The following is a 14,013-nucleotide window of genomic DNA, read 5'->3' as shown; positions in this document are numbered from 1 at the left end:
TGGAATTTCAGACATGTGCTACCATGTTTGGCATTACATGGGTTCTAAAGATCCTACCTTGATCTTTCATTTTGGCACTGCAAATACTGTGCCCAACAAGCCCTCTTCTCAGCCCCAAATCCATTTTTAATGAGATAAAATCACTGTCATTCATTCATGGAAAAATCACTAATCAATCAATCACTGAAGCGAAGCTAGAACCTTGTACATGCCTCTCTCACTTCTTAAGGCAGGACATACAGCGTGTCTGTAAGCTAATACAGCTGTATAAACTAGGTCCCAGGAGCCAGGGAGAAGACTCTGTGAGAAAAGCTCCTTCAAGATTAGCAGGGTGTGGTAGCGCACGTCTTTAATCCCAGCACTCAGGAGGCAGAAGTAGGCGGATCTCTGTGAGTTCGAGGCAGCTTGGTCTACAAAGAGAGTCCAGGCTACCCAGAGAAACCCGGTCTTGGAAAACCAAAAAACAAAACAAAACAAACAAACAAACAAACAAACAAAACAAAACAAAACAAAAAACGAAGCCCAATGACTTGAATTCAAGCATCAGTACTCACAACATAGTGGGAGAGAACTGACTCTTGCAAGCTGTTCTCTGACCTCCACATTCGTACTGCTGCACACATGCACAAAATAAATGAATAGAATGCTATTAACTCAATCCTGGGCCACGCGGAAATTATACAGTTAGGACAAGTGTTTCTTTCAAGTACCTCTGCTGCCTTAGAAAACATGAACCAAAGCTGGGCGTGGTGGTGCACGCCTTTAATCCCAGCACTCGGGAGGCAGAGGCGGGCGGATCGCTGTGAGTTCGAGGTCAGCCTGGTCTACAAAGTGAGTCCAGGACAGCCAAGGCTAACACAGAGAGACCCTGTCTCAAAAAACAAAAAAAAAAAAAAAAAGAAAACATGAACCAATAGTAGAATCCTCACACAGTGCTCTTTGCTTCTCAATGTAAATTCCTTCCTTTAACTCAATGAAGGAAAACTCACACCTGTATAGTCTAACAGGAATGTATCCTACTCAGGAAATAACCCGTAGAAACAATTTTGATGTCACCAGTGCTTTTATTTGGGGAAGTCATTCTACCTTAGCAGATTTTTGGCAAGAATGGGAAAATGGTGGCCATCCATTGAACACTTAACCTACTACGTCCACCCAAGGCTTTGAACTTCACGAACCCACAGTGTATAAGTAAGGAATATGCTTCAGGGTGAGTGGTTTACTCAATGATAATGGGCTAAAACATGACACAGGCAGGATTCAAAGCCAGTATTTATCTGTTCCATGTCTGCTCTCTTACCTGCATGGCACACCCCTGGATACTGGCACTGTGTCTGTGTAAGCAGCAAGTCTGAGGATGTGGTGTGCTGTGTGCTTCGTGAGGCTTTGAGAGGTGGAAAAACCAAGGTTTAAAGCTTGCAGGATATATTTTCTACCTCTTCAAAGAGTTCAGCCCAGCTTTTATCAGGCTTTAGGTATAAAACTGCACGTGCCCTAGTATCAGTTTTGACCCCCTTCCTTTCATGAGGCCAAGCCAGACTTTGGTTGGAAATACACAAGACCGTCATGGTCAATTATAGATTATTGACTAAGGCAGAAATCAGCGCTGAGTGGCCAGCTAGCCTAACTCCAAACCTGATGAGCAAACTGCAAGGTTGATGATTTTCTAATGATTTTCCTTCCCAGTAAAATAAGGTGTTCTTGATACCAAAGAAGAATTCAAGAAGAAACCCAATGTTTCCTTTAGCAACTCTGAGCTATGAAGGGGACTACAGTTAACCTCAATGCCAGAGTTTAGGCAAAGGGCAGAAGTACCAGCCCCTCAGGTCACACCCAGCCCCTCAGATCACACCCAGCCCCTCAGGTCACACCCAGCCCCTCAGATCACACCCAGGAGCTTGTTATCTTCTCAACAAAGGGTGTGCAAACACAATCCTGAGCCACTAATGTGTTTCACGTTATAAATTAATAAGACAGTTCACTCTCTGAAGGTTTCACCCATTCAGAACCACAGCCCTCTGTGCCTATTCGAAAGTCCCTCCTGTTTTGTCTAATGAAACGTAGCCACCACCGAACCAACCCCGAAAGGGGACAGCTTCTTACCCCAGCGAAGGCAGGCAGGGGCAAGGCTTCTTGGTACTTTTGAAAACTACTTACTCTAGGTGAGAGAAGCATGGGAGAATGGGGAAATAGAAGGATCCAGAGAGTCCTAGAAACCTACAAGAAGAACATTATGATGGGCGTATCTGGGCCCAGGGGTCCTGCTCAAACTATGGCACCAGCCAAGGACAATACATGCCGTAAACTTCGAACCCCTACTCAGATCTACACAATGGACAGGACATTCTTCACAGTTGAGTGGAGAGTGGAGTCTGACTTTCACATGAACTCTGGTGCCCTGTATTTGACCATGTCCTCTGGATGGGGAGGCCTGGTGGCACTCAGAGGAAGGATAGCAGGCTACCAAGAAGAGACTTGATACCCTATGAGCATATACAGGGGGAAGAGGTCCCCCTCATTCACAGTCATAGGGGAAAGGAATAAGGGGAAAATGGGAGGGAGGGAGGAATGGGAGGATAGAAGGGATGGGATAACCATTGAGATGTAATATGAATAAACTAATAAAATATATTTTTAAAAAAAGAAAAGAAAACTACTTATCGTGGCCTTTGGGAAGAGCTTTGAAAGGCTGCCTACCCTAACATACCTGGCAACAAACCCACATATTTGAAGATACTTTTAATTCAGACCCTTTTTTTTTTCTTCTGAATGATGATACTAAATGAAAAATTAATGAAGGGAAAAAAGACCGCAGAACAGCCATGGCTCTCAGGCATCCGAGCTTCCTTTACTCAAGAACCACTGAGAAACCAACCCTATCTGTGAAGCCGGAGTCACAAGATGAAGTTCTTCCTTTATGAACCAAGCACAGCGCAGCCTACCATGTACTGTCTAGCACCTGCCAGATGCGGCGTCTGCAACAAACGCCAGAGACATCTGCTGTGCATTTCTGAACAATGGATTTTGCAGACTCCTACTTCAGTCCTGAGATGGATAGAATTTAAGGGGTCATGCTGAGCTGATGCACACAGCCTCTCAAAGTAGCAAAAGACTGGGCCTCAGCACCTCAGGGTAATGTGCTTGGTGGTGTATACCTTCCGTCTGCTTCCACCCGCCTATCTGATTTGTCCACCTTTCCTCAGTTTTACTCATTGTATTTATCAAACTTTGAGCAACATGACAAATCCAGACACAACTCAAAAGAAGCCTTCAGTGCATGAGCCTGCTGGGGACACTTCATATCCAAAGCCTCATACTTCTTCCCCAGTTGCCCTTGGATTCACTTCCTAAATTATACTTCCCCCAATAGAGGAAGTAAGTATGAGCTCCAGGAAGTAAAGGGTGACTCTAGGAGGGTGGCATAAGGGAAGAAGTGTCTCTCTTTTACCTCTCAAGCCCAGAAACACTACTCACAAAGACAGACACACTGTGCCTGCCTGTCATATTATCATTTCATGGAAGAAAGTAGCTGGAAAGCAGACATGTAAAAGGAATTCACAAAGGAAAAGGTAAGAGAGGGCAACAGGTTGAATCAATCACTAACACTAAGTTTCCTCCAGTGGGCTTCTGGGGACAAAAGCCAGTGCCCACATAGTCAGCACAGGCTATCACCCTCCCAAGAGCCATCACCACTGTTTTCTTCGATTACAGAAACAATCTAAAAAAACAGAGGACACTTTGTACATTTCTCAAAAGTGGAAACAGAGGCTATAAATTAAAAAAAAAAAAATGAGACTTACTCAGGTCTATAGAAAAATTATTCGGAGAGTCAAGTTGAGGGTTTGGGTTTCCTGATGGCTATCTATCCCAGTGTTCCCTGGGTTCCTAGACACACCTTAGGAAAACCATCTAGGATGTATAATTAGGGCAGAGAACTTGCCACAGAAGTGTTAGGATCTGCACATAAAGACAATAAGTCAGGTGTCCTTAAAAGGAGCAGATGGGTAGTATCAAGCCACAGATGATGAGGACAATCCAAGTCGGCATCACTATGATAATGTTGAATGTCCCAACAGGAAAACTCAATTGGACCAGAGAGTATTTAATAGGTAGAGTGCTGGATCAGTGGAGGAGAGAGGGGAAAGAACGTATCAGTTGCAGGCAGTCAACAGGAAGAGTGGTCCTCCTTAAGAAGGGGTCTCCTGGAGCCATGTACATGTGTTCAATCACTCGGCTTGTAGTGCCTTACTTATTCATTCATAAAGCAGTGCAAGAATGAAAAAGCAAGCATAGCCCCAAGCAATGACCCAGCTTGCTCTGGAAAGAACACGTTCAGAGCAAATAGACTTTCTGAGCTACAGTGGAATGCCTTAGAGGACTGCACTTTGGGTGGGATCTGAGTTTTCTCACAAGACAGCAGCAAAGCCAGGTGCAGGGGGCTTTTAGTAAGACCTCTCCAACTGTGCCCACCTTGTGGAGGAGCAGCAGGTATGGGGCTTTTGGTTTGCTTCTTTATAGTCATAAAACACTGACCCAAAGCAACTTGGGGAGGAAAATGTTTAATTCATCTTATTCCTTACCATCGACAATTGAGGGAAGTCAGATCTCTTGTGTTTGTTTGTTTGTTTGTTTAATTTAACTGGCATCACCAAGAGGAAAAGCATCCATAACTGATTCATATAGGATGAAATAAAGTGCAAAGTGGAGCCGGAGGACTGAGGAAAAAGGGATAAGAAATGCATAATTTGTTAGCACTAAGTGATTTCCCATCGAAACAGAACTCAGGACTCTTAAGACTTTTTGGATAAGACTTTACTCCAGATGTCCAAGAAGACAACATAAAAACATGAACTTAAACTCCAGTGACAAGTTGACAAAGAAGTCCTCGCATGCCAGTTCCTCTGGCACAACCATGGCACCAGAAAACCAGATCCAGGCATCTGTGAGGAGATGCCTACTCTTAGTGTCATGGTGACTAAATCAGTAAGTGGGTTACCCTGACACTGAGCAGATGGCAGTACAGCCCAAGATGTGGCAGCATTAACCACAAAAACGAAACGAAGATGTGGTGTTGCTAATATCCTAGCTAGCTACTTTAAAATGTAGCTGTGTTCTTCTGGATTTCTAATGATTTAAAATAACTCTTGACAAAGGAGGAGAAAGAAAGGAAAGGAAGAGGCCCAAGTCCTGAGGTTTTGAGCAGGAAGAAGCCAACACCTAAGGCTATGTATAGGATGCTGTGTATGCTAACTGCACAAGGAATTATTCATTAGCCACAGATTGTGCCTAGAAACAACCATGTTCTTGGGTTATTGGGAAATTCATTCTTTGAAGAACACATTACAAATTTGTCTAATACTTCAGTGAGGAAATGAGAAATCCCTGCCCACAAGGCTACAAACTCAATGTTGTTATGGTTGGAAGGTCTGGTATTGAAACTTCATGGCCCATGTAATGGTACAATCAAGAGGTGGATGTAATAAAAGCTCCTCCTCTTGTCAGTAAAACCCATACTCTTATAAAAGAAGCTTCATATGTTTGGTCCTTTTACCTTTCCACCTTCTGCAGTGAGGGCCTAGTGTGCCTTCATGACATCAACTTGGAAGCAGAAACCAAATCTGCCAGACTCTAGAAATCTGTGAATTGTGCTCTTTTCTGTATAAGCTGCCCAACTTATGGTGTTCCAAGTCTCCATCTCCAAAGAGGAAAGCCTGCAACTCATCCCCATCAATGGGCCTGCCGCTTCTGGAGGGCTTGGTTTAAGCAGTCTTGAAACAAGCAAGCAAGTACATCAAGTTGCAGAATCCTTTGCATCAGAAGACAAAGCCTGATGTTGAGAATGGTGTCATGGTCCACAGAGAGGAGGGCAAGGAGATCAGAAAATAAAGAGAAAAGTAATGTATGATTGTCATAAAGTAGGTTGTGTGTGGGTTCTATGAGGTTCCAACAGGTGGTAGATTAACCATGATCAGAGAAGATACAAAAGAGGAACTATTTGTTAAATGACAATAGTTACATGTGTAGGCGTTTCTCATCCACCCCTGGGTACACTCTCTAGGCTAAGGGCACCAGTCAGGCCTCTTCCTTCCATGGGATAGGCTGGGTCAGTGGATCTAAGCAACTAGCCTTGCTTGCCAGATGCTTGAAGCCAGCCTCCCTTAGAAAACAGCAGCAGGTGTCTCTCCAGATCCTTTCCCTTCAGTATGCTAACAGGTGGCAAGGGACAATACCCAGCTGGCTCCAAAGACATGGCCAGGGCAACAGGATGCCTTTAGGGTGCCAAGCCAGCACCCATGCCAAGATGAGGCCAGCATCTCTCTACTAACAGGCTCAGGACAGTGCCAAGTACCAGGTATGTGTGACTTCTAAGTAGATCCCTATCCAAAATGAACTGAATACAGCATACCTAATGTTGGCTTATTATATTCATAAATGCTACTTTCAGCCGGGAAACCATTCTTCAATGAGGCAGTAGCATTCTTCTCAGCTTCCAGGCCATTCCTACTCAGCTCCTGCAATGCCATGTCTGCAAACTAGGAACCCAGTATGCTTCCTGTAACACCAAAGTTTGCCTTTGCCAAAGACAGGGCTGCAGTCAGCTTTTCCTGAAGCCAAGCAAGTGTCCCACCTTGTCCACCCCCCTCCCCAAAGCCCAGCATCCCAAGGATTAGTCTCCTCATTAAAACTCTGTGGTGCAGGCTCCAGCTGTTTAAACACTGAAGCTGTTACAGGAAAGTCTTGATTAACTAGAATCCTGAGAGAATTCTGCCATGCACCCACACAGCAAATGCTTACTAAGTACCTACCATAGGTTCTATGGCCTCCCGGGGATTGAGAAGGGAAAAAAAATCCCAATAAATGAAAACAAAACAAAACAAAACAACCAGCCCCCACCCCTACCCACCCTCAAACAGACAATCAAGCACATCAGCTCAACGCAGCACACACAATTTGATGGCTGGGGAAGACATGGGGAGCAGCTTGAGCTCAGCCAGATGGGAGTCTGGGAAAAGCTTCCTGGAGCTGGTGAAAGCGGCTCTGTGTCAAGGTGAAGGTAAACAGCTGTGAGGAAGCAGAGCTTGAGCCTTTAGGGCACAGGAAGAAGGGTAGGAGAGAGGATCGATTTCCACATTTCTGCTATTGTATATTTTGGGCAGAGGAGAGAAAGAAACCCCACTTCCCAAGTCTGGTTCATTTACAAAAGAAAAAAATGCACACTGGACTGTGAGCTCATGGTCAACCTAATTTCTTTGTCTCCTCCTGCTATTGGCCACAGCCCAGCACAGATAATGGGCACTTCAAAGTCTGGATTTTAAGCCCTTGCAAAATCCTGAACCATCAATGAAGACTGAGTTGCGTTTCCTTGACCTGGCTCCTCCTGAGTTTGAGGAAGGATGTAAAATATATCCACTTAGTAAGCTTGCTTAGGTAACAGGGGCTCAGATCCAGCCCAACAGGAGCTTTCCTAAAAAGCACACTATTTATCAGAAGCCAAAAATCCCAGCCCAGCCCACCTCACATTTCCCTAACAACTGGCTCCTGAGTTCCAATTGATACTGGTTTGATTTCCTGCTTGAGCTAGAAAAACACATTGCAAAGAGCCTTGTGTTACCAATGAGCAACAGGCACCCAGTGATGCTCAGCGAAACACCCCAGGGGTCAGAACTGGTATCTGAGCTCAGCAACAAAGACAAATGTGAGGTTTAGAAATACTAGCCTTGCAGTCCTCAACAACTGATTGTATCTCCTGGAGTTGTCAAATGTTTAGCCAGGAAGCATAAATTCCAATCATTACCTCATTATGGTCATGTGAGAATCAAGCAAAATTTGTATATATCTGACAGTTCTCATAGTCTCTAAGTTTTCCTGAGTCCTCTCCAGGAAACTAGGGCTATAGGTTTGACACTAACAAACCTGTTTCTATAGTTAAATAACATTGTAGCATTTACTATAATTTTATGTCATTATATACTACAATGTTATTATAACATGTCCTATAATGTTATAGTATACAACATTATAGTGTCTATAATAGCCTTTAGCTATTCTCTCTTCAGACTGGGCGAGGCAAGGCTTCAGGAAAAGGTAGGAGAAGAAAGAAGGCATCTCAAGTTTCAATAGAACCTCAGGTTCCAAAGTCATTAAATATACACTGTACACAAAGGGACATGGGATCTGCACTCAGATAATTTGCTGAGCCTCTTAGAACTACATACACCCTAGCATTTATTTCACTTCAGTTTAAACACTGTGGTAGGGACCAAGTGATGAATACAAGTTTAACCTTGCTTCACCACGAAAGAAGAACTTACGCTAAGCTATGTGTCAGACACTTCCCGACACCTGCAAAGACACAGGGATCAAAGGCTTGACCAACCCAATCGTAAGTCCTTCATAAGATGCTTGCTTCATCCTTCTTCTTGCTGCTACCTGAGTTTTCAGGGACGTGTAGTCTCTCAAGGCTTTTGTAACCTGGAAGAGACCTGTTGCACAAATCTGAGGTCCTGTGCAGAAGCCCCACCTGGTGGCCAAACCAGGAAAAGCTCTTTCAATCTTAAATGACAGGCAGGTACTGAACAAACAGGAGAGACATCCCCTGACCTCTTCCCTCTTTTTCAGTCAAGGGTCAAATGGAGGGAAACTAACTGCCTTAAATAGGAAGGGTCAAGGTCATAGACAATTTCCTGTCAAACCTTTGACATTGATACAGTTTCCTAAACCAAAGCTAGGGAGAAGCTGATAGCAAGAAGTGCCCTGTCACATCCTAGGTGTTCTGATAATCGGGATTTCAGTCCTAGGTGGGGAATCTCTCTGTTAGCATCCTCTTTTCCTCCTTAAATAAGGGTGTATTTTCCGTCCCAGGAGCATCTGGTACATCTGGAGTTCCATTTTCCTTCTGGCCTTGCATTTATCTGGGCTAGCATGGACATTATTTCTAGAGGTCCCTGGGGACAAACTTCCCACCAGGACTCTCAGGTGTCCGAGGCTCTGGTCCAGCCAAGCCAATAGATGGGCAACAGTTGACCCTACGGAAATAGTAGAACCCAAACTGTGAGATGTTGAACCCAAACCATAAGGATGTTCTAACATCAAATACCTTCTGGCTCTGCTAAACCCCAGCCAGTTGGACTAAGCTTGGAAATCACGCCCCTCTCCTGTTCTCCAGTTCCTACACACACACACACACACACACACACACACACACACACACACACCTGCATTTAGGCCTGTCCAAACCCCCCAGTTAGAGCAAAACCCAGTGCTTTTGGGCACCAGCATCGAGCCCTAGGAAGGATAGCATAGCATACTCACGTAACATACACGTACACATACATACACACTATGGGCAGTGTGCACCACTACCGTCCTCAACTCTGGGATATATCATAAATTGAGTGATGGTTGCAAGAGAAGCAAGCTATACACCACAAGAACCAGTGCTTGTGAGAGGACCGTTTTTGTCCTGCTCAAGTGCTACACTCATTAGAAACATCGTTCTTTTAAGCTTCCGTGTCAATATCCCAGAAGGTACCATACACGCGCACTGCGCGCACTCGCCAATCCAAATCTCCAAGTCAGCTCTGGAACCACGTTTGGTTCGTTTTCGCCCTGTTTTCCCAAGCACCAGGAGCTGCTCTCAATCACACAGCGGAGAACCATAAGCTAGTGTCCCTCCACCCCTAACCCAAGCCTGAGAGCGCTTTTGAGTGGCCAAAGCCACAGTTAAGTACCTCAGCTGAAGCCTCAGCTGAAGCCTCAGCTCCAGCCCTGGCCTGGAACCCTAAGGTGCACAGCCGCCAAGGGGCCCCCTGAGCGGCTGGGTACTCACACAAGCGCGTGGTAGAGCAGCGCCCAGCCCCGCGGTCTCTCCAGGGCGTCATAGATCAAAGTTTGGATGCGCCTGTACTTGGCGTTGTTCCTCTTGACTGGGCGGCTCAGGGGTGTCTTTGCCAGGAGCCCGATGCCCTGCGGGGTCCTCCGCTGCCCTTCTTCGCGACCACCGCCCTCCAACAGCAGGGTCCCGTCTTTGTCGGCTCCGGCCCCAAGCGCCAAGGTGACTTGCTCCACGTCTCCTGGCGCCAGCCCCACTTTCCGCTCCTCGTCGCCGGCCACAGCCGAGTCCCCTCCGGCTGGGTTAGCGGCCCCGCCGCCTCCGCCGCCCCCTTCGCCGCCGCCGCCGCCGGCCGCCCCCGCCGCCCTGCGAGCCTTGAGCCCCATCTGCCTCGCCCCCACCAGGCGCTTCGCCTTCTCCGCTGCTGCTCCGGGAAGAAGGAGCGCTTAGGGTGCGTGGACCAGGCGGCGGCGGCGGCTGCAAGCCCGGGAACTCCAATGCCATGATCCGAGCGCCCCTCCCCTCCCACCCTCCCCCCCAAAAGCAGGCAAAGGCGGGCCTCCCGGGGGGCAGGGGAGGTCGGATGTGGAGTCAAGGGGTCACATGCCGAGCGGGTCCTCCGCGGGACCCGGAGGGACGCTGGAAGCCGGAGTCCGCGGGGAGCCCGGCGAGGGCGCGCGAGGCTGGCGCGGTGGCGCTAGGGCGCGCGGCTGTGGGAGCTTCGCACCGAAGCTCCCAGGAGGCGGCGGCGGCGGCGGCACCCGGGCCAGCGAGCCCGAGACAGCATCGCAGTTTATTTACAAGCCCTGTGCCAGCCGCCCTCCCGCCTGCCCGCCTGGCACACGCGCCGCCGCCTCCTCCCTCCTCCTCGCTCCAGCCCGCGCCCAGCCCTCCTCCTCAGCCCTAGCCTCGCCGCAGCGGCAGTAGCAGCAGCAGCAGAAGCAGGCGCACCCAGGCGGAGCGCTCACCACCCGCAGCGCTCTCTGGTTCCCTCCCTCCTTCGCAGAGGTGGGGCTCCATCGTCCCGCCCCTTGGTGGCAGGAGGCCAGGGCGGCGCCCCGCCTCTCCCGGACACCCCCTACCCAAATTAGCCTGGAGGACCCGCATCACTGAGGCCTCTACTGCTGCTTCAGCTAGTCCTGAATGCTGCGGCGGTGACGCAGGAGCTCCCCAAACCCCGTGGGCGTTGGGGTTTCCCCTGGGCGCCAGGAGAAAATAAAAGGAGGGTGGGCAGAAGCTGTAGCTGCAGCTTTATGTTCATTCTCCACCCTCCACCTCCTCTGTTTGTCTTCCGAGGTTAAAAATCCAAGTTGCTGGGTTAGGAAATCACACACCTCACCCTCTGGTTCAGTGAGGGCAGTGTTCCTGTTCCGGGGCTCATGCGTGTTACCGCTTCCAGTAGTTTTGGGGTAGCCCCTTGTACGTGTAGGTGGTCAGAGAACTGAGAAATGCATGTGAACACCAGCATCAGTATGCTAATTTCTGCTTGCCTCCTAACTCTTGCTGCAGGCAAGCCACTCATGCCCTCTGATTCCATTAAGATCCTTCAGGGAAAACACTGAACCCAAGGCAGTGAGTTTGTCCTGCGAAAGGACACACACTGCTCTCTACCCAGGATTTGGGGCCCTTGTGCTCATAAGACTTGAGTGGCACATAGAAGGCCAGAGTGAAAGCAACTGTGAGCCAAATTGTTTCTAGCGTGGAAACTGAATCACAGGGGCCATCAGTTCTGTGATTTGGGGAGCTGGTCCTTGAAGGATCCACTGAGGAGGTGGCATTTTAAGGTGAGCGACAAGGTGGGAATAACTATGACAATGTCCAGGGAAGCATGCTAGACAGAAGTGTAGACGAGATATATGGCTCGGCTTGCTGATGGCAGAGGGAGCAATCTGGTCAGTCATTGGCACCATTGGCAGAGAGCGGGGGACCATCACCCACCACATGCAGGTTAGGGAAGCCCTCCTGCTGCCCTAAGGCACCATGACTCCTTACTGCCCAGTCCCCCCTCCCATCCCCCCTCATAGATGTCAGGTAGGGGAGATAGGATAAGATGACTGAGAAGGTTGAGAATCTAGCCTTAGTCTACAACGAAAAACAACAACAACAACAAACAAACAAACCACAGGCATGAGAAAGTTGCATGAGCAGGACCAAAGAGAAGGTGACGAGTGAAGGAAAGTGTACCGCAGGGAAGAAGAGCGTGGTCAGAGGAGGAGGACAGGGAGGGAAGGAGCCTCCAGAAGGTTATCTAAAAGGAAGGAAGGGTTAACTACTATGTTGTACTGGCATATCAATAAACGGCTTGCTCTGTTGGAATACTTTTCCCAGGAGCTGACTGGAGTATGACAATGACAATGAAACAGAAAATTGGAAGGCTCATGGCCATGCTCAACAGAGAAAGATACTTATTGGTTAGATCGGAGGCATGTACTTGAAACAGCCTGTGAGACCTGAACTTTGTTCCCAGCAGAGTAGCACTGGCCGCTTTATGAATAGATTAACAATCCACAGTGTGTTGAAGCATAGAAACAAGTCAGCACGGATTCTGAAGAGAAATGGGACTGTCTGGGTTAGAGGCACTACACACACACACACACACACACACACACACACACACACACACACACACACACACACACACACACACACGACAGCAGCATGCCCCAGCCTTCCTGTCAGATCTTGCCCACTCATCCCTCACCAGGCACCTGTAAGCTATACTGTAGAGAGGGATGGGTATATCTCCCAGGGGTCTGTGTATATCTCCCAGGAGTCTGTGTGTGTCTCCCAGGGGTCTGTGTGTGTCTCCCAGGGGTCTGTGTGTGTCTCCCAGGGGTCTGTGTGTATCTCCCAGGGGTCTGTGTGTTGAGATTTGATCCCCATTGTGAAGTATTCAGAGAGGAGAAACTTAAGTTAATCCACCCTTTGGTGTTTGGAATCCAAACAGGATTAGAAAGGACAACAGAGTGGGGCCCCCATAACTTAATCCTGGTGGCTTTGTAAGAAGAGAGAGAGAAAAGCCAGAACATACAAATAATGCACATTTTCCCGTTTTCTTGCCATGAGCTTCAGGTCTTACGGCTTAAGAAGACCTGACAAACTCATAGCCCAAACAACCTTCTTTTCTTTGCAAGTCACCCAGCCTCTAGTAGTTCCTAATAGAATACTTTCTGACCCAATTCAATGCCAAAACACCTATTTTTTTTTTTTAATCTTCCCTTACATAGAAGTCCTTTTTTGAAAATTGTCCTTCCTTCTGAATCTCTTCCTATTTGATTTGTTTATTCGTTGGTATTCGCCACTTCCTAAAGGTAACATGGACCTATTTTGTTTACTTATTTCCTGTTGTTTTGTTGTTTATAGTTTGAATTTTATGAGTCTTCTGCAGATTCATGCAGTGAGTGCATGGCCCCCACTTGGTAGTTCTATCTTAGGACGTGTGGAACGTTCAGGAGGAGGTGAGACCTACCTGGACAGAGTAAATCACTGGTGATAGAGTTCTTGAAGCACTCCACCCATCACTCCTTCCTGTATCTCTCTGGGCTTCTGTCCGCCATTAGGTCAGAACTCTATCATCACATGCTCTTATCACCATGATGCTCCGGCCAGACACATGGGGTCAAGCATCTGTGAAGTGAGCCCTCTGAAGTGAAGAGTTTAAATGACATCTTTCCTCCTTTCAGGTGTTTCTAAGACCTTTTGTCACAAGGATGAGTAAAGTAACTAATATGCTCACTAAAGAAGATCAATACTTAGGCATTGCCTCCCAGTCCTAGAAGTAGCTATGTCTGGGCATAGCCTCTTCATTCTCAAATAAAACATCAGTAAGTGATGGGTCAAGGAACTATGTCAAGCTACCAGCACAGTCAGCATAAGTTTTTATGCAAAAATTTTATGGGTTTTGTTTCGTTTCATTGGAAAAGTCTTCATGCCTAGTAAGTCTCAGTAATTTCAAATTAAGACCAAGGTATGGTGTTGATTGCCCACTTGGCTCATTTGGGAAGAGGGGACCTCAGTTGAGGAATTCCTGCCATCAGATTGTCCTGTGTGCATTCTTGAGAGATAATCGATGAGGTACACACAGCCCAGTGTGGGCAGTGCCATCCCTAGGCAGGTGGGCCTGTGTGTATAAGAAAAGCAGTAGACAGTAAAGCTAGGAGCAAGCACGTAAGCAGAACTCC

General features: G+C 47.5%; 1 protein-coding gene across 1 annotated transcript in view; it reads right to left on the bottom strand.

Annotated features, from left to right (window-relative positions):
- Kcnq3 (potassium voltage-gated channel subfamily Q member 3) overlaps positions 1-10,233 on the bottom strand; it is a 287,398-nt gene extending 277,165 nt beyond the window's left edge. The window contains exon 1 of the mRNA XM_051159591.1: positions 9,830-10,233. Within this exon, the coding sequence (XP_051015548.1) occupies positions 9,830-10,218 (389 nt within the window). The 5' untranslated portion in view covers positions 10,219-10,233. The remainder of the gene's footprint in view (positions 1-9,829) is intronic.
- Positions 10,234-14,013: the final 3,780 nt, after the last annotated feature.

This window comes from Acomys russatus, chromosome 17 (assembly GCF_903995435.1).
Source record: "Acomys russatus chromosome 17, mAcoRus1.1, whole genome shotgun sequence".
Taxonomy (NCBI): Eukaryota; Metazoa; Chordata; class Mammalia; order Rodentia; family Muridae; genus Acomys; species Acomys russatus.
The sequence above is the reverse complement of the archived record's forward strand: the minus strand, read 5'-3'. Positions and strand labels throughout refer to the sequence as shown.